The sequence below is a fragment of the Lagenorhynchus albirostris genome, chromosome 1, assembly GCF_949774975.1.
Source record: "Lagenorhynchus albirostris chromosome 1, mLagAlb1.1, whole genome shotgun sequence".
In the NCBI taxonomy this organism is placed as follows: domain Eukaryota; kingdom Metazoa; phylum Chordata; class Mammalia; order Artiodactyla; family Delphinidae; genus Lagenorhynchus; species Lagenorhynchus albirostris.
The window spans coordinates 15,297,571-15,321,550 of NC_083095.1; the positions used below are offsets into that span (position 1 = coordinate 15,297,571).

At 42.6% G+C, this 23,980-nt stretch overlaps 2 protein-coding genes across 19 annotated transcripts in view; one reads left to right on the forward strand and one right to left on the reverse strand.

The window, feature by feature from the left end:
* The window catches only part of ZC3H14 (zinc finger CCCH-type containing 14), a 38,246-nt gene extending 29,212 nt beyond the window's left edge, over positions 1 to 9,034 (reverse strand). For 10 of the 16 annotated variants that reach the window (XM_060124100.1, XM_060123387.1, XM_060124022.1 and 7 more), the window contains exons 1-5: positions 8,891 to 9,034; positions 8,366 to 8,408; positions 3,316 to 3,430; positions 811 to 851; positions 142 to 337 (exon numbers count right to left, since the gene is read on the reverse strand). In XM_060124100.1, coding sequence (XP_059980083.1) covers positions 142 to 337; positions 811 to 851; positions 3,316 to 3,430; positions 8,366 to 8,408; positions 8,891 to 8,926 — 431 coding nt within the window. In that variant the 5' untranslated portion in view covers positions 8,927 to 9,034. Of the gene's footprint in view, positions 1 to 141; positions 338 to 788; positions 852 to 1,903; positions 2,009 to 3,315; positions 3,431 to 8,365; positions 8,409 to 8,890 lie in introns of those variants that run through there. The other 6 variants (XM_060123817.1, XM_060123600.1, XM_060123465.1 and 3 more) reach the window with 6 other exon arrangements.
* A 5,752-nt stretch (positions 9,035 to 14,786) lies between these two features.
* The window catches only part of PTPN21 (protein tyrosine phosphatase non-receptor type 21), a 67,460-nt gene continuing 58,266 nt past the window's right edge, over positions 14,787 to 23,980 (forward strand). For 2 of the 3 annotated variants that reach the window (XR_009535669.1, XM_060124205.1), the window contains exons 1-2: positions 14,787 to 14,855; positions 19,012 to 19,393. Coding sequence is in view for 2 of the 3 variants with exons in the window: in XM_060124205.1 (XP_059980188.1) it covers positions 19,214 to 19,393 (180 nt within the window). In the remaining variant the exon portion in view is untranslated. Of the gene's footprint in view, positions 14,856 to 18,907; positions 19,394 to 23,980 lie in introns of those variants that run through there. The other variant, XM_060124278.1, reaches the window with a different exon arrangement.

Consider the following 23,980-nt stretch of genomic DNA (forward strand, 5'->3'; position numbering starts at 1 on the left):
TTCATTATTTTATTCAAAAAAACTGCTCATGACCACCTCATTTCCAAAAATTTCTGAAAACAGCAATTTAAAGACATATTAACTAATGTAAATGTCACATACACACACACACCTGCCCACAGGTCTACACAAGACTCTTACCTGACATTAGTAGCCTTCTGCTCCTGTGAACTTGTAGAAACCCTCGATTCTCTTTTTTCAGGTCTAGTGCTGGAAACTGCAAGAGGTGGCACTGCAGCTTCATGCCTTCTCTCATCTCCTCGACTGAAACTGCTCTTGTTTGAAGGTACATTACTATCAAAGATGTTGGTATCGGAAGACTTTAGACTAGAGGGGTCTAGAAAGAAAAACACACAGTCCCTTGAAGCTATTTTTATTACTTTGAACCTTCCCCTTCTTCACCACCAATTTTAAAGCAATAAATGTGTTCTTCCACAACATTTTTAATGGGTGAATATTATTCCATACATAGTGATATAATAATATATCTAATTTATTATTACTGGACTTTTAATTTTCAATTATAAAACACTGAAATATCCTTGAAGCTATATCATTGCACACATCCATAATTATTTCCTTAGAATAAATTGCATACTTTCCCTTCCCTTGTTCAAATCACCTTCGAATTATATTAAGTTTATTGCTTTTAAATTCATAAAAATGTGGGCTTCCTCAAAAACTTCAAATGAACTACCATTTTCAAATTTATGGTTTTTTTCCCCAAAGCAGTATAAGTGACTTCAGAAAAACGATCATATGCTATAGCAAATTCCAAAAACACTCACACATCATCTTTATGAACCTTACCAGTTGTTACAGAACGAAGTTTATCTAATACACCATGAAGCCTAAAAGAAAAAAACCAAAAAAGTTAAAGCTTCTGTTAATCAAGAAACATTGGATTTCAACTGTCACTCTAAATTTGATGACATTTTAGATCTAGTCTTCAGATAAACACTGACAGATGGTACTGAATGGAATTTAATGGATAAATAGTATTAAAATTAAGTTTTACATTTTTTTAAAAAAGGCTGTACATGAATATTGTAGAATAATCAAAAATCTTATTTTTTCATCACTATTTTCAACACCTAGCCTCTGCAAAAATAAGGGCAATGATTATCATCTGACCACACAGCGCTGATCCACAAAGAATATCATTCTGTTTCAAAAGAACTAAAGATTCAAGGTAGATAAAAGGAGATAAAATACCATAAACGTAAAGTAACATTATTAAAATTGTTTTAAGCACAGTTTAAATTTATTTTTTATCTACTTAGATGGTTTCTGGAAGAACTTTATCCTGAGAGGTGAAAAAACTTTAAAAATAATCTCAAAATATACTATATCACTTCATTGTAACTACTGTTTTCAAAACTAATGCTGTAAACAAGCCACAACCTTAATTATAATATAACCTATTTTAGTAGTTATGTACAAGGCAAAACTGTCTTACAATCCTTCCAGGAGGCCAGGCATCCTAAAAACACCAGAAATATCTCATTATAATAATGTTTCACCCAGAACCCAGTCACATGCCACTATCCCCTAGGATACAGTTATTGCAGGGCTCCAAAGAATCAGAATAGTCTGTTTGTGGCGGGTGTAAATGAACACTTAAGAAAGCAAAGTGTCAAAACAGAGACACCATCACTTTTATCAGTACATGGTGAAGAATAAAATTTATGGCAAGATGAAAGAGTTGAATTAATGTGATTTTAAATTCAAATTCAGTTGGCAGTCTGCTTATGTAAGAAATTTGTCTAAAGCACTCCCTCAAGTTATCTGAGAAAGGATCTACTAGGTCAATGTCCCATATTACGTTACTGGGACTCAAAGTGATCCAAATGTTGAACCAAAAGTCTAGTCATAAAAAACGTACATGAAACAAAACAGGTACCTGGACCGCTGAAGCATTTTAAAAAAAAAAAAAAAAAAGCAGTACTCTTGATAATGGTAATTTCCCCAGTCAAAAGCACCATGATCTCTCTTCTTTTGGTAAACTCTGGGGACAAACCATAATAAGTGGGTTAGGTCACCCACACTGTAGGAGTGTATGTACCAAAACATTTAAGGAACAACCATTGCACTCAATGTTCTTCAAAAATGTGTAATATAAACCCAGAGAATTCTGTGTGGAATTTCAAGAAAGCTTCACCGGAGTTATAAAGGATACAGTTTCCCATTGGGGCCAAAATGCCTTTAAGACAAACTTTGGTTTAAAGGCAAGTTAACCAGTTTCATATCCCTCCTTATTGCCTATCTGGTCTCCCAGTCTCTTGCCATTCAAATTAAGCAGGCCACTGCTCATGCAACTTTTGCTCCATCTATCAACTTGTGCTGCAACTGGTGGTTCCCAGTGAGGACCTTTATATGATCCTTCCTGCTCTGTTCTCAGCCACATCGTTACCCTCCCCCAGCTCTCACTCTACCTCAAACCTGGTACCAGAACCTGGCCTGCCTTCATAAATTAAATCTCATGCTTTTAGTCAGTATTCTCAACCAAAGGAATATGTGGTTTGAAAAAGGACACTGGAAATTAAAATACTGATTTATATTTGAACACAAAGTTGCCTATTTCAAAATTCCAGACTTCAAAAAGCTCCAAACTGGGCTTCCCTGGTGGCGCAGTGGTTGAGAGTCCGCCTGCTGATGCAGGGAACACGGGTTCGTGCCCCGGTCCGGGAAGATCCCACGTGCCGCGGAGTGGCTGGGCCCGTGAGCCATGGCCGCTGAGCCTGCGCGTCCGGAGACTGTGTTCCGCAACGGGAGAGGCCACAACAGTGAGAGGCCCGCGTACCACAAAAAAAAAAAAAAAAAAGCTCCAAACTAAAAAATTGATTTGAAATTTTGTCAAAAAACCTTGCCTCCTAAGTTAGCTGACTGAAGAAAGCAATTCAGGAAGTCAACCCAGTCCAAAAAACATCTATAACTGGTTTTGGTGGAGGGAAAGGAATGATAACATGCTGAAGTTTACAAAAGAAACGTATTAACTACAGTCAACATATACTAAGGACTTGTTATGGGCCAGGCACAGCTGTGAGCACATTACATGTATTAGCTATTTAATTTTCACAACCACCCTATAAAGGTGATTTACGATACCCATTTTGCAGATGGAGAAACCAAGGAAAGAGGCAGATCCAGGATTCAACCTTGGCAGTCTGGCTCCAGAGGCTGTGCTCTCAACACTCACAACCTGCCTCACAACACTGAATCTGACTCTCCTCTCAAGAACCTCTTTTCAGACAGAACACCTACTCTTGACTTGAGCCAAACTTTGGTCTGAGGGGTAAATATTCAGAAACATACCATACGGTGAATCGAATTGTGTTGTTCCCTAGAAACAGGGACAGGTCCTCTGTCATTTGGTCCTGACTTTTCTTGTTGGCCACCATCACCATAATGTAATCAGGAAGTTCTTCATCTATTTAAAAGGAAAAGTATATAAAAACTTTTTATGCTTTCCTTAATATTTTCTTCTACTTGAAGCTGATGTGCTTGAAAATATAGATGTAGTTCTAAGAATGTCAGCTCTAGTGGAATTATGCTGGACAAAAAGTATAGCTTTCTTTCTCTTTATTCCATAAGTATTTCAATTACTAGAAGAACAGGAACTAGGAATAACTAATAAATATTTACATAACTAGATATTCTGAATTACGGTATCAAACTTGAGAGTGCATTCATTTCCTTTAATCTTTTTTAATAATGCTCATTAACTTCAGAAAAGCTTCCAGAAAGCATACTGGACATTTCTCAAGAATAATACTGAGTTTTGTTCAGTTTTGTGCGTGTTTGTTTCAAAATGACACTCATTTCTCAAGGAACACCTTTATCCTTGGTAAAGGCAGATTTTAATTAGGGTAACAAACTTGCAGCAACATCAAATAAACTAAAACCACCCCAAAATTATACATCATTTAAAAAATTTAATCTTAAGATTAGTTAAATGATTTCTACTCAACTCACTGTTTCATTCTTATACCCTCCTAACAGTGAATTATGAGGGTGAGGTCTAGGACCAAAAACAAACAAAAAAACCCCAAAGCAAAAGCAAAAGCTATTTATCAGGAACTTTGATCCCTACCAAAAAAAATTCCTTTAGATTCTTTAATACCTTAAATATTCACAACATTTCTATGTAGGCAGAAAGGTTCATTTCAGAACTACTATCAGACATTTGTTTCAAGAAGAAATATCAAAAATCCAGTTCAAGAAAAGCACAAATATACTAAAGCCCTATCTACAAATGGAAACAGAGAAATCAGAATACTTGCTAAAAGCATGCAATTCAATGTGAGGAGATAAAAGAACAAGTAGCCAGTTATTTGTTATTTTCTTTGTAAAGTATCAAAAGGCTCCACTGCTTTCTGGCAACTTTAGCAAATAAGCCTCACAGCTTATTTACACAAAGTGTCCCTACCATGGGCTGCCATTGGTAACCCAGGAAAGGAAAACAAAGTTGGGGTGCTTTGGCAGTCTTGACAGTTTTTCTCCCTCATAATGTCAGTAATGAAAACAAATAGGCTGTGCTTTCTGACACTATATATTAGTTTGCATTTTATAAAATTTTATGTAAATGAGGTCAGCAGTTGCTCTGGTACAGGGTGGGGACAAGGACAGACGGTAGGGAAGGATACAAAAGAGCCCCAGGAAAACCCAAAAGGAAACTTTTGGAAGTGATGGATATGTTCATTAGCTTGATTATGGTGTATACATATCAAGACATAGCAAACTGTAAATAGGTGGAGTTTATAACAATTATATTTCAACAAGGCTGTTAGAAATTCTAACATCGTTCTCTCAGTAGACACAAAATGAGAAATAAGAATCTAATGAAAACTAACGTGTTTCTGGGACTTCCTTGGCAGTCCAGTGGTTAGGACTCGGTGCTTCAATCCCTGGTTGGGAACTAAGATCCCGCAAGCCTTGTGGCACGGCCAAAAAATAAATAAAATAAAGTGTTCATGATACATTCCTACAGAATTCTAATAGCATTCTCAAGTTCATCTGAAATCTATGTACTGAAAAACAGTAAAATGTTGACGGTTCCTGCAAGTTCATACTTCCTAAAATGTGAATTTAAGACTGCTCTGAATTATAACTGCCATCTCACTAAAGTACTCCATTTTAAACAAACACAAATGAAGCCGTATCAACTCTTAACAAACAGCTGCTCATCTTTATATCCCACTCAATGCCTTGAAAATAAGATATTCAAATATTTACTAAAGAATTGTTTCCATAAAAAGGTTTCCAGTACTTCAGCACAAAGAAAGGGATTAGAAAGTCACCCTTTTCAAAAGGACAATGATGCCTATACATTCAAATAATTAGGTAGCTAACTGTAAACAAATAATGTATATTTCAAATAGTCTAATGGTGATCCCTGTTTACCCACTTAATCAACATTTATGAAAATATCTGGTGCTCTGCTAGGCCACTGAGACACAACCAATATGAAGTCTCTGCCCTCAAGAAACTTCCAGTCAAGAAGTAGAGGCAAACAAGTTGAGAAGCTGTGCTAATGTTAACAGCTGGGACAGATGAGTTCAAGAGGAGCATACGGGAGTGACTCCTATCCTTCTGTTCACTCACCAAGTTTCTATTATGAAGCAACCATAATAGAAACATCAACGACCCAGAAGACCTGAGTTCTTGGGTCTTAAATCTGCTGCTGACCAGCTGTATTTAGCCCTCCCAAGACTCCATTTCTTTATTTGTAAAAAAGTAAATTACCTGCCATCCCCACTCCAGCATTGTGTTCAGGTACAAATAGAACTCTATGAAAATATTTTGAAAACTATAAAATACATGATATCTTTACTACAATTACACTTCCCATTGGACTTCGTCAAGCTTGTAACCAGGTTTTTAATATTAATAGGCTCAAAATTCTTGGTTTGAGGTTTCTGATAAATGATAGGAATCATCAGATTGAATTTAGACCCAAGTAATATGTGTTTATGTTTTCATGTGCTAGAATTACTAAAGTTCTCACTGTAGGTTTTCTGTGGATTTCTTTTTGACCCAAAACAAGTTCTTGGCACAAAGCTGGCATCCATTAAATGTTGAATGAATAAAAGAATAAACAATCCTGGTTCAGCTTCATCTTTAACCTGTGAGCCTCAATTTTCTTATCTGTTAGTCTTACAACAATCCTGACAACAAATAGTTAGTATGTGGCAAACTACCATCTGGTCTCAGGCCCCCCTTTACACTACTGAAAATTACTGATGATCCCAAACAGCTTTTATTCACGTGCATATAGCTACTGATATTTACCATACTAGAAACTGCAACGCAGAATTTTTAGATTTCTTAATTTGTTTAAAATAATACACCTATGCCATAAACAATAAACCTGTTTTATGTTGTTCTAAAAAAAGAATGTGAAGAAAATCTGGTCTCACACAGGTATGCAACGGGAAAAGGGGTATTTTAGTACCCTTTTCAGATAATGTGGATATTCTCCTGTGATACTACACCAAAACTCAACGAGTGGTAGTTTCTCCAAGGTAAGCAACAATACTGAATCTAAAAACTGTATCAATGACCTTTTTGTACTCTGTTACATGAAAATCCATTGATCCATCCTGCACTTTTAATGGATCTTTCTTATCCCTGTACAGTTTAAAAATATTCATGCATTGGTCATTTGAAAAATTACTGGTTCACTGAGCTAAACAAACCACTGGCATACGGATACATTTCATTATACAGTATAGAAGAACCATTTGCTAATATCACCACGCTGTCAAATTTATGGAGGAAGACAAATTTTCCAAAATTCTGATTTTCATTTGAAAGCTCAACTTTGTCATTGGCAACAAACTTTACTAGTTCTTTACCTTTGCTCACTTTCAGGAAAATGTCTGCCAAAAATCCAAATTATGTAACTAGCCCGTTAGTCTTTCTTAGAAGTTAAAAATGATGTTCCAAAGGGTAAAAGGGGGGAGGGGGATGGATAAATTAGGAGTATGTGATTAACAGATAAATTACCATAATAAAACAGATATGCAACAAGGACTTACTGTATAGCAAAAGGAACTGTATTCAATATTTTTAATAGCTTATAACGGAAAACAATCTGAAAAAAGTACATATATATGTAAAACTGAATCACTTTGCTGTACACTTAAAACTAACACAATATTGTAAATCAACTAAACTTTAAAAAATAGTTCCAAAAAAAACAAAAGAAAAAAAAATTCCATGAAAAAGGTGGCTAGGTCAGTTCTCAATCACACAAATTCTTTGCCTTAAGACAACCCATCATGCTTCAGTATGGCAGAAGTACTATGAGTACTTCCTATTTCCTAACACCACATATTAAAAAGATGTAGTCAGGGCCAGGGTTTAAAAAAATATTTTACTTCATCACTTACATTCATAAATGAAACTGGCCTCTTTTTTTTTTTTTCTTTGTAATTGCAAGCGGAAGGGTGGTGAAGAATACGATAATTTCTTGTAAAGTTTGGTGTGAGATACTGATTCGGGCTAAGGTACCAGCAGTTTTACTCACCACTTTTGCACAGTCCAAATGTCAGCACGGTGAAAATGGCAAATACCCTGTCAGTATTAATATGAAAATAGTTTTGACTTCAGAGACCCTTGGGGTCTCCCACACCTGGAGAACCACTATCATAAGTGGTAGCTATTATTTTTACAGGAGGCACCAGCTTTGGAGCCAAACAGACGCAGGTCTCAATCCATAAAACCTTGCTCAAGCCAAGCACCCAAAGCCTGTTCCCCTGCTTGTACAACTGGGGATATTACCACTTACCTTCCAGTGTTCTCCTGGGGATTATCGTGACCTAATGCATATACGACAATAATTAAGCACAGTGCCTGGCCCAGAGTAAACACTCAAGTTATAATTTATAAAAAAATAAAAAGAAAAAAGAAACATTACCATCGGGAGGTAAGAAAAAAAGGGGCAGGAAAAATAAAGAGATCTGAAAATAAAACTCACTAAACCACGAGAGAGGTAAATGCCAGACAGCATCATTCACATGCAAAATAATAATTCTGAAAAATGAAGTTCAAGAGGAAAGGAAAGAAAATAGGAAAAACAACAGAAATCAGACAAATATTAAGGAAAATATGACAGAGCCTCAACAGAGGAAGCTAAACGATTTCAAAACACCCTATTAGAAGGGGATCTGGGAAAAAAAACAATGTTGCATATAAAGCTTTCAATGGAAAGATAGTACGGAAAAGAAGTAACCAAGGAGTATCAGATTCGAAGGTAAAAGGGCGTCTCTCCAAAGTCAAAGGCATGATAGGAAAAATGCATTCCTAAAATTAAATTCGCTGCAAATTCTAAAGTCTATTAGGCTAACAACAGAAGACTTACCAACGTAAGCTCCTAGTTCTTGCAATTTCCCCTTAATGGCACTCTGAGGGAAGAAAAAAACCATCGTGCGCGTGAGAAAGGCGGCCCTGGGAAAACAGACCGACTGCAGCGCAGAGGCAACTTCGCGAGCGCGCACACCTCCTACCCCCCGGGCGCCCGAGTGGGGGTGGGGAGACGCCTCGGGCCCCTCAGTCCCACCCCGGAACCCCTCCTCCGCGGCGCCCCCCGCGGCGCCCCCTCCAGCTCCCCGCGCGGCTCTCGCCGGGACCCCAACGCCTCCCTCAGATTCCCGGCGGCTCCTTCTTCAGCCGCGAGCCCGCTCTCTGAGGCCGCGGCTGCGCCCAGGCCCGAGGCGGCCTGGCCGAGGAGGCGCTGCTCGCCGACCCCGCGGCCAGTCAAAAGCGTCGGCGACGAGCAGGCCGCGGCGTCCAGGCCGGGCCCCACACGCCCCGTTACTCCTGACAACCGCGCGCCCGCCCGCCCGCCGAGGCCCGGCTTCCCGCCCCCGCCCGACGCGGGCCTCACCCGGATCTTGCGGCTGATCTCGGTGCCGATCTCCATGGCTCCGGAGCCGGCGGTGGGCTCAGCACCGCGAAGGGTTCCGCTTACTGGGAGCCGGAGTCCAGCTGCCAGCCCGCAGCCTCACCGCCTCCACCACCGCCGCTCCCGGCCGCGCGCTCTGCGTGACCCGCCCCCACCGGCTCGAGCCAAGTCGAGCGCGCCTGCGCCTAAGCCTGCGCCTGCGCGCACTCGGGCCCGGGGAGCCGGCACTCTGGCGACCTCTACTGGCCGGGAGGAGAACCGCGGTAAAACCTTAGAATCAAAGTAAGCGTAGAGAGAGGACTCCCCTCTCCCCATATCTGCTAATTCCTGAAGTGGTATCATTAGTTATTAATTGCTGCATAACAAATTACCGCACACATTTACCATCTTGTGGTTTCCATGGGTCTGGAATCTGAACACAGCTTAGCTGGATTCTCCGCTCAGGGTCTCATAAAGCTGCAGTTGAGGTGTCAGGAAGGCTGTGTTCTAGTCTGGAGGCTTCACCGAGGAAGAAGCCACCTTCAAGCTCATTTAGGTTGTAAGCGGAATTAATCTCCTTGCAGCTTTATGAGTGAGGCCCTCCGCTTTCTCCCGGCTGTTGTCTGGAGGCCACCCTCAGGTCAGAGATGTTGCCCACACTTCCTTGCCGAGGGCTTCACCAACATGGCTGCTCACTACATCAAGCCCGGGAAGAGAGGATCCCAGCCCAGTCCTTCTTTTAAAGGCTTTCATTTGATTAAGCCAGGGCCTCCCAGGGCCTGACCCCCAAATCAACTGATTTAGGGTCTTAATTACAAAATTAGATTGCAAAATCCTTTAACCATGCATATTCATTAGCTGCAAGCAAATCACAGGTGCTGCCTGCACTCAAGGGGAGGGGATTACAAAGGGTGTAAACAGCAGCGGCAGAAATCTTGAGGCCACCTAGGGTCTGTCGGCCACACGGTCCTTCATCTCATAGAATCCTTTTTTTCTTCGGAATTACTATAACGTCTATGTGGGAGCTACTAGTATGACACTATCCTTTCTGTAATGTTCATCTCATTTGCGTGTATGTGTGTGTGCACATGTGCGTTTGTTCTCTCTAACAAAATTATAAACTCCTTGTAGGTCTGTATTTCTCCAGAATTTCTTTTGGGACGCTAGACACATAGTAAGCACTTATTAAATATTTGAAGGATAAAATTAATTAATGACCTACATTACAAAAGCATTCCGCACGGATAAATCCAATGATCATGCACTCATTCAACATTGATGAGAGGCAGCAGAGCAGAGTGACTGAGAACAGGGACCCTGGAGCCAGACTGTCTGGGTTTGAATCCCAGCTCTGCTACCCTCTCTGAGACCTTAGGCAAGTTGCTTATCCCCTCTACCTTAGTTTCCTCATCTGTGACATAAGTATGATAGCAGTTTCTCCTTCATAGAGTCATTATGAGGATGAGGTAAGTTCATAGTTGGGAAGTATTTTGAACTGTGCTTGGCTCATTGCAGTACTGTGGTTGTTGATTAAAAATTAAATGCCTACCCTGAGTCAGATGCTCTGCTACGAGCCAGAGCACAAAGATGAGTGAGACTGAGTTCCTGCATTAACAACATTCACAATCCGAAAGACAGGCACCTTATTTCTATCTCTTTACCCACCATTTCAGAACTAAGAATGCAAACACATGTTTTGCCATTACTGCATACAAAATCCTTAGTCAATATTTAGATAATAGTGAAAGAACATTTTATGAAAAATAGAGAATGTTTTCATTAAAATGTATTCAGAATAGGTAAAACTTTTTTTTAAAAATGTATTCAAGAAAGAGTCAACTTTCAGGACAATGCATTTAAAACTGCAGAAGGAGACTCGCAGGCTGCTTAAGAACTTGCATATTTAGATCTCAGGAGTGTGTCTGGATCACAGAGGGGATGACCCCACTAAACCGATGGTGTTCAGTGGTCTGACATTGTTACAGGTGCTTCCCTGTAAGATGCATCTTCATAAACCACATTGCATCCAGAGGAAGATGATCATAATGATGCCTGAAAGAAACCATTAAAGGGACTAGTGGTATTCAACTTGAAAAAGACTAAGCAGGACAATGAGAATTATTTTCCGGCGTGGAAGTTCTCTCCAGTTCAGGAGGAATGACATATTTTGCTCTAGGAGACAATGAGGACTAGATTTCAATGAATCCCAGTTGAGGGCTCTGGGCTGTTTTTCAAAGAGAGAAGATTACTAAAAAGAGCATTGGTTTTGAAGTCAAAGAGGTCGAGTACTAACCCCAATTGCATGGAGTCCGTTGTCTTCTAACACTGGCCCCCTAGCATCTCCAGCCTCCTCTCAGGGCAGCATTCCAACTGGGTGCTGCACATCATTTGCAAGTGTGGGGGGAGAGGAGGGCAGAAGAGAGGTGTTTGGGGGTGTCCTTCAGCCTGGAATGCTTTTCTCTTTTTTTCTTTGAATGCCTAATGAACTTTTTATTTGTCCTTCCAGACACAGCCAGAAGCTGATCATAGTGATAAACTGAATATCACTCCACTTAGAATATCTACCCATTAAGTGTATTTGCCTACTAGAATTATATATTCACCTGTTCCTCACATGGTGAGTCTTTGAGAACAGGGCCATACATCTTATTTATCTTTCTCTTTGCAGCATTTGGCTTCCAAGAGATGAGGTTTGAATAGACAAGTTTTTTCATTAGTGAATATCTCATGGCATGTCTACCCTTGGATCAAAAGCCCTTAAGTGTTGGGAATTCCAGTCACAGCAATTGCTTTTGCTATGGAAGCTGACATACTTTTCTTCATTTTCTTGTCCATTGAACAAATATATTGCCAGCATCATCATGGTAATTTATATAGTGAGAGATAGTGGGTACTCACCAAGTATCAAAGCCGATTAATTTCTTAACCCCTAAGGAAGTATCAGTCAGTGTACCACCAAAACCACAATTTCTTTCCCTTTATTGAACATCTTTTCACTGTAGAAATTTTTAAATTTTTACTTTGTTTTAAAGAGAATTACCTTCACAGGAAGAAGAATGTATATCACTTCTGGGTAGCAAGAGGAGGTAAAAATACAGACAGATATGTAATTGCTTATTCATCTACACACTCTCTGTAGACGGGTACATAGTATTATGGTAACACCAGTTACCCCCAGGAGGAGTGCAGGAAAGTAAGAAGGAGACTTTTCCTTGCACCGTTTTGTATCTTTTGGGGTTGAACCATATAAATTATCTCACTTCCTTCCATACAAACAGAAGCCAATAATAATTTCATGCCGAACACTTTGAAGCCTTTGTTCAAGTGGCTTGTCATGGGGCTGTTACTGTCAAATTAACATGGTTGCAGGAAAATAGAGCTTAAGGACTTGGTCAGCAAGTGGCACTTGTGGACCGTGAGGGAGGAAGTTCAGCTCAGTGTATAACATCGCTTGGGTTTTACAATCATTTTCTATTTTTAAAATTCTTTTATTTTCTTCCCGATTCAATTAACAAGTTTTTATTTAGTGCCTACCCTCTGCCCAGTAGTGTCCTAGGAATTCTAGGAGATATAAAAGAAGCCTACATGAAACAGTTTTTAACGTTCTTGCCAAGTGTGGGGATCACTGTGGAATGGGGTGGCTAGCAAGTTGTGCTGGAAGCAGAGCCTTGAATTGAGGCTTGGAGAGCAACAGAAGGCTTAGACAAAGGGAAGGGGGGGCGGAGGTGCTCTGGGCCAGGAGAAACGGTTTGATGGGGGCAGTAGGGGAGAAGAGAGGAATAAGGATGGTCATAAGAGGCTGAGGCCGATTTAGAAAGGCCCTAAAAGGTCAGGCAGAACAGCTTAGCCTTAGGGGTCCATTGGGAGTGATAAACCTCAAGGAGACGTAAGCCTGGTATTCACATGGAAAGAAGAGAGAGCACAAACCAGAGGCATGGAGACCGCCCTTGTTGCAGTAAGTCAGATGTAAAATGATGAGGGATGAAGGTTTGGATTAGAATGGGGGGGGGAGGGGGGCATTCAGGAACAGAGAGGAAAGAAAGCATTCATGAGATGTTTCAAAGGAGGAAGTGGCAGGCCTTGATGTTAGGTTGGAGATGGAAAAGACTCACACGTAATTTCAGTTTTTCTATATTGGGAAACCAGAGAGCCACTCATTTTCTCTTTTCTTCGCACACGAATTGACCCCCTCATGGTGTCCAGTTGAAATTCAATTATAAGCAGAATTGATTGATTTTCTTCCATATAGAAACACATGTAATCCTATTTGCCTTGAGCTCCATTACCCAAGCTGAGTCCTGCCTAGGGTTTGTTCTTCCATCGCACTCCTACTTCCAGGATGGCGCTTTCCACTTAGGCCTTGTTTGTCATGCGTATGTGCGGTGTGTAGGTTTATTACCCACTAGACTAGAAGTCCTTTGTGAGCAGGGACCATGAGTAAGTACTCACTAAGTGTCTGTTAACTGTTGAAGAAAATGAGATCTAAATGAAATGTAACATAAGAAAGCTTTCCAGAAACATATTTTTTTAAAAAATCATTTAAATAAAATTTACATAATAAAAATTTCTCTGCTCCAATCACTCAAACCATATGCCAGGGAAAGGCGAAACACCCTATTGTGATGGTGTTAGGGACACAATTTTATTCCTTGGCTTAAGTGTTGCCATGCAGTAATAAAAATAATAATGCAGTGTAATAATACCATGTAATAATAAAAATTGCTAATAGGGCTTAGAATGAAACATTTCACACAAGTTACTGGATAGTGATTATTATTATTATTATTTTCGGTATGTGGGCTTCTCACTGCTGCGGCCTCTCCCGCCGCGGAGCACAGGTCCTGGACTCACAGGCCCAACGGCCATGGCTCACGGGCCCAGCCGCTCCGCGCTATGCGTGATCCTCCCGGACCAGGGCACGAACCCGCGTCCCCTGCACCGGCAGGCGGACCCCCAACCACTGCGCCACCAGGGAAGCCCAGATAGTGATGATTATTATTATCATTTTACAGGAGATGAGCAGGCACAGAAAGGTTAAGAAACTCGCACACGGCGACCCAGCTAAGTAAGCGTTGGCGCTGAGATTTGAACCCAGACAATTTTGACTCTGGAGTTCCCCATCCTTAAGAGCTTTACTTTGTACTGCATTAAGCACACAGCTCTTTTGAAGACCTACAGGTTATTTGAGGCATAACCTTTTTCAGGGGAAGGGGACTTTGGCACCCTGTACTACCAATCAGTGTTTTTCCTTTTTTTATGAGCTATATCCTTAGACGTAAGCATGGGAGGAAGAAATTGAATGTTTGAACTGTTTTCAGAAATGTATAAGAGTAAACGAACAACTCCAGCAATAATAGAATTTTACAGAACACCTAAGAACAACACGGGAATAAAACCCTTTACATGGCACCGAAATAATATCCCCCTCCTCTCATTTTTATTAAAAGCCTTGCTTTATTTGGAAACTCTTAAAATAAGTGGTCATAGGATTAAAAAAAGCCGCGGCGCGCCCCCTCCCCTGCGGCCGGGCGCAGCTGTCCGCGCCTCCCCCGCCCGCATTCCAACTCTCTGAGGTCACGGGCAGCCACCGCCTCCCCGGATCCGCCCGCCCGGCCCAGGGGGAGGGACGCCCGGCCCCGGCCGCTCCGCTGCTCCGGCCGCGCGTCCTGTGCCCGTCCGCCCGCCTTCCTGCTGCCCCGGCCCCCGGCCGGTTTCTTTGTGCGGCGCTGCCGGCCGGCGTGTCCCTTCTCCGGGCCTCTCCCCTCGCCGCGGCCGCCGCGGGACCCTGCGCGGGGGAATGCTCTGCGGGCCGAGTTCGGGGAGACAGGAAGTGAGGCGTGCGAGCCCCATGAGCGCGCCGCGGCGCGGGCTGGCGTGCGGGCGCGGCTGCGGCGGCCGCGCGGCGGGGCCCTGGGAGGCGGGCCGCTGAACTGGGCGCGCGGCCCCGAGGATGCGGGAGCGGGAGCAGGTGAGGGCGCGGGGCCCGGGCCGGCGGGCGGCGGGGGGCGGGCGGGCGGGCGCGGGGCCGAGCGCTGGCGTGTGTCCGCGAGCCGGGACCCCGGAGCGCGTCGGCCGGCCCCGGAGTCCTGGAGGATGGGTCCCAGCTCCCAGACCTAAGGCAGGAGCGTAACAAAGAAAAAAGTCTTCTTTTCCAGGTTCTCTCTGATCTACTTGAGTAATTTCTAAAGGGGTCTTGAACTTGTATTCTGAACTCCTCGGCTGATTGTAGCGGCTTAATTCTGGATCAGAGTTTTAAACGTTTTAGGCATATTTGTGCCTCTTAGAATATTAAGTGCGAGATTTGCTAGGTAACTTTGGCGAGAAGGCGAGTAGGGAAGGACTGTTTCGTGGTGATGACTTGTTTTGGTTTTGGAGTAAAGATTGTTTACTCTGGAAAAAAGAATTCTTGGGTCTGCAAATTCCGACTTGTGATTTCTGCAAATCCTGATTAGATTGGCCGCTCTTGGCATGCCCGTCTTAATTTTCTTTCTTGCTGAGAAAGCCTTATAATAATATGCTCGCAAACACGTTCAAAACACTCCGTGTGCTCCAGGTGACAAGCGCTGTATGCCTAATGGTTGCTGACAGATTTTTTTTTTTTTTCCCTTCGGTACGCGGGCCTCTCACTGTTGTGGCCTCTCCCATTGCGGAGCACACGCGCCGGACGCTCAGGCTCAGCGGCCATGGCTCACGGGCTCAGCCGCTCCGCGGCATGTGGGATTTTCCCGGACCAGGGCACGAACCCGTGTCCCCTGCGTCGGCAGGTGGACTCTCAACCACTGCGCCACCAGGGAAGCCCCAGATTTTTTTTTTTTAAGTTTGGGATATGATAGATTTTTACTCTGAAAGTAGTTGTCTGCTGTTCCTAGCACATTTTATTCTCGAGTTCTACGCATAAATGTTTTGTTCAGGAGAAACATGCGTTTGATTTAATGCTATAGATCTATATATTATTCTAAAAATGTCATATACTCATTTAGTGATTGTTTTATTTGAAAGCATCATTAGCAGAATTACGTGTAGTGAGGACTTTAGCAACAAGGCGGGAAACTACAGGATTCAGAATTAAACTGTATTTGAGGAACTTCTGAAAGGTGATGTAAAAACATTAAAATGAATTCACAAATATCTCGGACTGCCTTTTGAAACCTTGAACAGAATTTAATATATACCTGTTTTTTATTTCATAACAAAGTGATTTTGTAGAGAAACAAAATATCTCCTAGTATTTTCCTTCAAAAGCTAATTATGAATTTTCTGTTTACTTTAGTAGTTAGATACGTTAGAATTCCAGATCCAACTACCTTTCAAATTGTTTCATATTATTTTACACCCGAAATAGACATCCCCCCAAAGCATCTTAAATTTCTACTCCTCTATCCAAACATTCATAACTTTATGACATCATTTGGTAGCAAATACTGCACATAACTGAAAATTAAATGTGTCAATTGTTAATTTTGTAAATTATTAAGCAGAACATTATTTTTACACGTCTTAATAAACAAAAAGCAAGCTATTCTTATGGATAGATCTTGGGGAAAAAATGCATCTGATACACACACACACCCTTCAGCTTTTTCAATTACATTATAACATCTACCAAAATAAAAAAGAGAAAACATTGGCTTTTCTTTATCCTTGATGCAGTAAAACATTTCACACTCAGGGACAACTGAAAGTTTTACTCTGTTTGCTTCATCAGAGCTTAAGTTAATGATTAAGTTATATAGTGTAGTACCTACTGCCTACAAGGCATAGTTTTATATAGTGTAGTATCTACTGCCTTGAAGGCAGTGAAGAGAATACCATATTTGAACACCCCCCAATTCAAATTTTCATCTTTCCTCTGTACTTAATCTGTCCTCTTTCCAGTTATCACAATTTCTATGTAAAATTTAAATTCACCATCTAATCACTTGAAAGGGTATTTAGTATATATATGTATATATAATCTTTTAAAATTTATACAGACACTCATAACTTATCAGGCAATTTTCTAGTTGAAAGCTTATTATTTAAAGTTCTCATTTCTTGATTTTTTTTTCTTTCATTTTGCCTCAGCTATCTATTTGGTTTATACCCTGACATAGAAAAGAGCATTGAAAACTGCAGGTGGAGCCCATGTCTTTTCGTAATATCTATTTTCTATTCCCCCCTTTAGTATGGTGCTTTTACCTTACAAAGGTACACAACAAATGTTAACACAATTCTTTATGTAGTTCTAGTTTTCTTTTTTTCCTCTGGCCTTCTTCCTCTATTCCTGGTTTTTAACTTTTATTTTTCTTACTATCTGGAGATAACCAGAGCTCAAAACCAAAACAAAATCCAAAAAACAAACAGAAAATCGTGGTTGGGTCCTTATTAGAGATACAGCCATGTATGTAATTATAGCATGCTTGTAATCTCCTTAAGAGCAAAGACGGCTTATTAGGACTCGTCTTAGATTTCTCTAAAGGGCCACTACACTGCCTTGTACTCAGAGACGCAATACACTTTTGTGGAATGGAATTATAAAATGTTAAGTTTGGCAAAGCCTAGTGTAATAGCTAAACTATATACTCTAGCTCTGCCACCCCCCAGCCCTGAGTGCCCATCACCTCTGGGGCTGACACGCAGTAGAAAAAGCAGAAAAGAGCAGAGGACTGGGAATGAGGAATCTGGGATCGGTTCCCAACTCAGCCCGTCCTAGTGTGAGGCTGAGAAAGCCGCTTCTCCCGAGGCCTGGGTTCTGTGTCCGCCAGATGAGAGGGTTGGGGGCTGCCCTTGCCCCTCCGCGCGGTTCTCGGCCCAAGTTCAGGGTAACCAGCCGCGGCCGAGCCTTGCCAAACGATTCATCCTCGGGGGAAGCCTCTGTTCAGAAGATAACGGAGAGTGGGAACCGTCCCGGGATTCTGGAACTATCTGGGATTTTGTCGACTCGTTTAGGGGAACAAAAATCCAGCCAATGTAAAAGTTCCAAGCTGCCGCTCAAGGCCAGTTTGCTTCAGCCCAGGAGGTACCACCAATGGGTGTTGTTTAGAAAGTTTTAAGTAGCGTATTTTGGCGAAGGTCCTGAAGCTCCAAATCGGGATTCAAATGGACCCCACCCAAACCTCCCCCTCGCCTCTGGGGCTCTAGCCGGGTCCTTTAAGTGTTCCCTCCGGCATCAGCGGGAGCCTGTACTCTCCTAGAGCATCCGTCCGGAAACGCGGTCGCAGGCGGAGGGTTCCGGAGCCTCTGCGGCTGTGGGTTGCTCGGGCAACGTCGCCTGCTTTTCCGTGGGGGGGAGGACGAGGGAGGAGCCGGAGCTATCCCTAGTCTTCTTGGCCTCACGGGCTTGTTGAGCAGCGTCCTCCCCGCATTAACTTGGGAGGGCGTTTAAGGGCCTTGCCCCCCTCCTCTTCTGGGCTGCGGCCCCGCTTAGGTGAAGGCGCACCGCCCCTTTAGGCGTCCCCATCCGGAAAGGGGCCGGGGCCAGGGCCACGCTTTTCAGAACTTCCACGCGTCTGGTAGTAATCCGATAACAAGCATTTGTAGGGTCTTTTATAATTTGTTTATAAATAAATCGATTTTGTGACGTAAATATTTATAAACCAGAGAGTTCTACAAATGCTTGTTAAGTGTTCACCTCGTTTGAACCTCACAGCTGCCCTGTGTTACAGGGGATTATTCCATTCGGGTTCAGGGTTAATTTGCCTAATTGGGACTGAGACTTGAACGTAGCTCTTTTGGAGGGTTTTTGCAATTATCTCACTTAAGGACTAAAGAACCCTAACATTTGGAGTATCGGGGAGCCAAAAAGAGTTAACTATGAAAAAACAAAACTTATGTAAAATAGAAAGAGGACCAGTAATGCTAGCTACTAAATTTGGCGTTTTAGTAGTGTCAGCCATTATCTCATTTAATCCTGAAGTTAGCCACACGTTGTCACTACTATCTGTGGGATTGAGTGAGGGGTGGAATCTGACCCAGGGCGTAACACAGCTCTGATGATAAACTTCCCCACTGCCTCCCAGATCCTGCTAATGCCTTATTTTTCCAAAAGAGAGGGAAAGCTTAGATATAGCTTTATTAATTTTTATTTTTGAAAACAAAGCCCAGATTTGCTATTGCCTATGTAACCGGTGTTCCTCTTTCCCCAGCACTGGCTTGGGTGCTCCCATCACCTGGTCTTTGGAGACTCAGTTGCTTTTTAATGGCGGCAGCAGCTGTTGGGTGAGCAGCCGGAGACTGTACAGTACTCCTCCCTTCAGGACAGGATTGCTTTCTCTTGCCATTACCACCACTGGATTGGTGGCGGTGCTTTTCCCTTTTCACCCCTCCAACTCTTGAAGGGAGAAGAAGATGCCACTGCCATTTGGATTGAAACTAAAACGCACCCGGCGCTACACGGTATCCAGCAAGAGCTGCCTGGTTGCCCGGATCCAGCTGCTCAACAATGAGTTTGTAGAGTTCACGCTGTCCGTGGAGAGCACTGGCCAGGAGAGCCTAGAGGCTGTGGCCCAGAGACTGGAGCTTCGGGAGGTAAGCCCCGGAAAAGGCTGCAGGCTTCTTTGGGCGGGCTTTGTTCCTTACTTTCCAGCTACTATCGTGCGCGCTGTCTTCTCAAAGTATGAGCCTGTAAGCCCTTCTCCCCACCAGGAAGGAATAATACGGAGCAAAGAGGTCTTTCCTTGGGTGTGCCCCGTAAGAGAATTACCAATGCCTGAGTTTTGAAAATGTTTATATGTTCCCCCAAAATGTTATCCAGAATGAGATAGGAATGCATTTTGGAATCTGAGTGAAGAAGCCATCTTGGAAATGGATCCTTTCAGCCCCCCCCCCCCCCCGCAGCCATCCAGCTGGCACTCAGCCAAGTCATTCCCAAATTCCTGACCCACAGAATTGTGAGCAAAATAAAATGGTTGTTTGAAGCCACGTTAAAAAAAAAAAAGGAATGCATTTTGGATTATCCAAGTAGTTCTGGTCTTCTGGTGTAATGCCACATGGGTTGTCCTGATCTAGTACAGTTTACTGACTTCATTCATTCATTCAACATTCATTGATTGTTTTGCACAGGCCAAGCCAAAATTCGAGAGACATATTGCCCCGGTTTGAATTCTGGTTTCTTCATCAATTAGTTGTTTAACATTACGTGAGTTATGTGACCTGTCTGAGCTCTGGTTCCTTCATCTGAACCATGGGATAACAGTGGTGCCTGTGGTTGTGATTTAATGTGCATGTAAAGCCATAGCTCTAATAACTATAGTCTGTTACAGTAATCATAGGGAAGTTTGCCCTGGAAAACCCCTAATCCAGTCTGTAGGAAGTTGTGAAGTCCTCAAGTATCCATACAGTGTCTTAAATTCAAAATGCTGTGTAAGGCCTGTGAAGAAAAGAGCTCTAATTAAACCCAGGTCCCTTCCAGTCTTTGGCTGCCTGGTTCTGGGGTAAGAGAAAAATGAAAAAACGGGTTATTTCACTTAAATGCCTATGTTGTAGCCTTGACTGGAAATCCTGCTAATGGTGTAGTTCATAAAAAGTCAGGAATAGATAAGCTGTGCCCCTGGTGAACATCCATTCATTTGATCAGTCTTTATTAAAGACTTATTAAGTGCCAAGCTCATACGTACTAGGAGCTCACCCTACTGTTGATACCAGTAAGAAAGCAGGCGTGATGCATGCGATGATGGGGGAAGTAGAGGGTGCTATAGACAGCAGGGAGAGGCAGCAAAGGGGAAAGCTTCCCAGGGCGAGTGATGTCTGAGCTGGGACCTGAAGGTGGGGCAGGGTGGGCCTCTCAAGGGCTGGAAAAGACTATGCCAACAAAGGAACTGCACAAGGCCCAAGACACAGGCAGAGGAAAGGTTGTAGAGCAGGGGCCACCTAATGCGGGGTTCTTGTTAAAGGGTTTGGGCTTGTCCTGAAAGTAGTGGGGAAGTTAGTGAAGAGTTTTTAAATAGGCGTGTGGTGTGATTGTTTTTATGAAGCGTGAATCCTTTGGAGAATGACTAGAAAGGAATAGAGTTGCGGTTCAGATGGTAGTCACTTGGGTTTGGATGGGGCTGGAGAGAAGTGAGTGGCATCTGGAGATATTCAGGACCTACCTATCAAGTAATGGGGAGGCACTTGCCGGGGTCCAGGTGGATCCTAAGGTTACCAGTAAATGGTGGGGACTATATAGCTGAGGGAAGACACACAAAAGGAAGAGCAGGTTTGAGGGGAGCTGGGAGAGGCGTGTGGTGAGTTCAGTTTCAGACGTACTGAGTTTGAGGTGCCAACTGGGGACGTTGAGCAGGTAGAGTATGTGCAGGTCTGGAGTGCAGGTGAGAGATCCAGGCTGGAGGAAAGAGATTTGGAGATCCTCAGCCTAGGCCAGTTAACCTGGGAGAGGGTATGAGAGAAGAAGACAATTTAGCATACTCCTTGGGGTTGAACAGAGGGAGAGCCTTAGAAGGAAACTAAAATGGAACGGCCCAAGGAGAAAGTAAACCAGGAGCGCCGACCTCAGTGACTGGTCCTGCCTACTTGCATCCATTCCATCTTTTTTGCTTCCTTCACGCATTTTTCCTTTTTTCCTATTTTGGTTTCTTTTTCCTGTAATTTCTTCCTCATGCACCAGGTCTGCGTACAACCACTAGAGTCAACTGCTTGAGGAACTGTGGTTAATTTATTTTTGTACCCAAAGTACTACACGTGGAATGGGCTTAATAAATACAGGTTGAACTGAACCCACAGGCATTGCTTTGCTTCTCTGTTAGTCAAAAAGCCCAGAGAAATTGCCATCCCTTGTTTGAGGTTATCAGACTCAGGAACAAGCAGCTTCATACAGCTATGGGTATATAATGAGACGGATTTTTTTTTTTTTTTTTTTTTTTTTTTGCGGTACGCGGGCCTCTCACTGTTGTGGTCTCTCCCGTTGCGGAGCACAGGCTCCGGACGCGCAGGCTCAGCGGCCATGGCTCACGGGCCCAGCCGCTCAGCGGCATGTGGGATCTTCCCGGACCAGGGCACGAACCCGCATCCCCTGTATCGGCAGGCGGACCCGCAACCACTGCGCCACCAGGGAAGCCGAGACTGATTTTTAACAGAAGGGAAGAGTGCTCTAAATGGGAACAGGTGTGGTCTCTAGAAAATCTCTTGCCCCTGGACAGGCCGTCCCACTATTTCCAACGTTTAAGGAGAGTCAGAAAGTTAGTTAGAAAGTTTGTATAGCAAACTTTTCAAAGCTCCAGAAGCTCTGCTCTGTAGCATGTAAACAGATGGCTTAGGCCCAGGCCTAATCTTGCCCAATGACTGTTTAGAAATCATCTGAGTCAGGGCAACACCTGTTCTTAGTTTGTGTCCATACATCACTTAGGAGATTCATACCAAGAGAGAGTGGTATGTTATCTTGCAGTGTTCTCCCGTCAAGAAAACTCAAAATTATCATAGCATGTAGATTTGGCTGATAAGCTTTGCTACTGCGCAAATTTAAGCTGGGGGGAAAAATCTTTACTTTCCTTGCTTCGTTGAATAACATTTCACTTCTATTATGACAATTATAAGGGCCATACGATAATCCCATTGTAATGCTGTACCTGGCAGCTTCAACTATATGGGTAACATTTTATTGCTTAAGCTGAATGTGTGGCTAAATGAGGCTTGTCAGTCTTCATTGTTTTTTGACTGTGTGAGGTATTTGATAATACATTAAGGAACTACAAACAAAAAGGTTAATATATTTGTATCCAATATAGTTAACTTAGATTGTCAACTTTTTTCAAAACCCACCGTATTTGCACTGTGGAAAGTGGCTTTTAAAAATGGGGGGAAAAATGATTGCTGCAGGAAAATACTGCTGGTCATTACAGCACCGTCCTCTCAGAGCTGTTGAAGTTCCTTGCATATCATTCATTGAGTTTCATAACACTTTTTCAAGAGAAGCTGTGGGAGTCTTTACAGAATTTAAGGGGAATTAGAAAACTTTCTAATTTTGAAAGTATATGTTAGAGAGGGTTGATGGAGGTGGTGAGAGAGGAGTGTATCAGCTGGGCATAACTACTCCCATGGGCAGTGTGTCCTTGAAAGAATATCACAATCTAGAATGAGGTGGTCAGCCTTAAGAACCTGTTTCAGAGAGTAAGACCTGTGTTACCCCAGCTCCTTGAGAATTTGTAAAACCAGGTTGCAAGTTCAGTAATTTACGATGAGATTTGGAACTACCAGGGGCCCCAAGAATGTGTGCCCTCTGGCCAGGCCATGATCTCCCTTCAGGCAGGCCATGTGGAAGCTGGAGCAAACCAGAAATTGCTTGGTGAGCCTGGAATCAGAGAAGGGAAATTGCCCAGAAAACCTTCCATATCTTCATAAGGGGAGTAGTACTGCCTCACGGACCAGACAAGTTCCTCTGTGTATCATTTCTGGGCTGTGCTAGGGTGGGCACTGCCTCTACTGGCCTCTTGAGAAGGCTGTTTAATAGAGTGGTTAAGACATTTGCCAGTTGGATTAGAAACACCTGGGTTTGGATCCCAGCTGCCACTTACCAGTTGTGTGACATTGGGCACCTTACTTAATTCCCCAAGTCCAATGGTTTTTCATCTGTAAATTGGGGATGATAATAATGTCTATTTGACAGTGGTTGTGAGGATACAATCTTAAATGTAAAACATTTAATAGAGGACCTAGTATTTAGGAAACTCAGTAAGTGTTATTCTTCAGCACTGCTATTGTTATTTGTGACTCCCACTTCCACATTGTGGTGACTGACCTCTTCAAATTAACTCTTTTCTTGCTTTTGTAAATATCTTTGTTTCTTCCTTTTACTAAGAGATGAATACATGCTTGTTTTATAAGACGTTCTTATAGTACAAATAAGTACAGCAGCCACTGGTAATTGCACTTCTTACGTTGCTAAACTTAAATTTCTAGTATATCATTGTAATTTAGCAGTCATATTTGAACCTCTATTTTAATGCCAGCTGAAATTAATTTGTACAATGTCACTGCCTCATTGCCCTCAAATAGAGCTTCAGTAAGTTTTTACTTCTCTGATAGGTTTTACTTCTCTGTTTCTTCCCTCTTGCCCTCAACCTAACCCCTAGGATTTAAACAAAAAAAAATTTTTTAATGAGATTTTGGATTAAGGCTTAT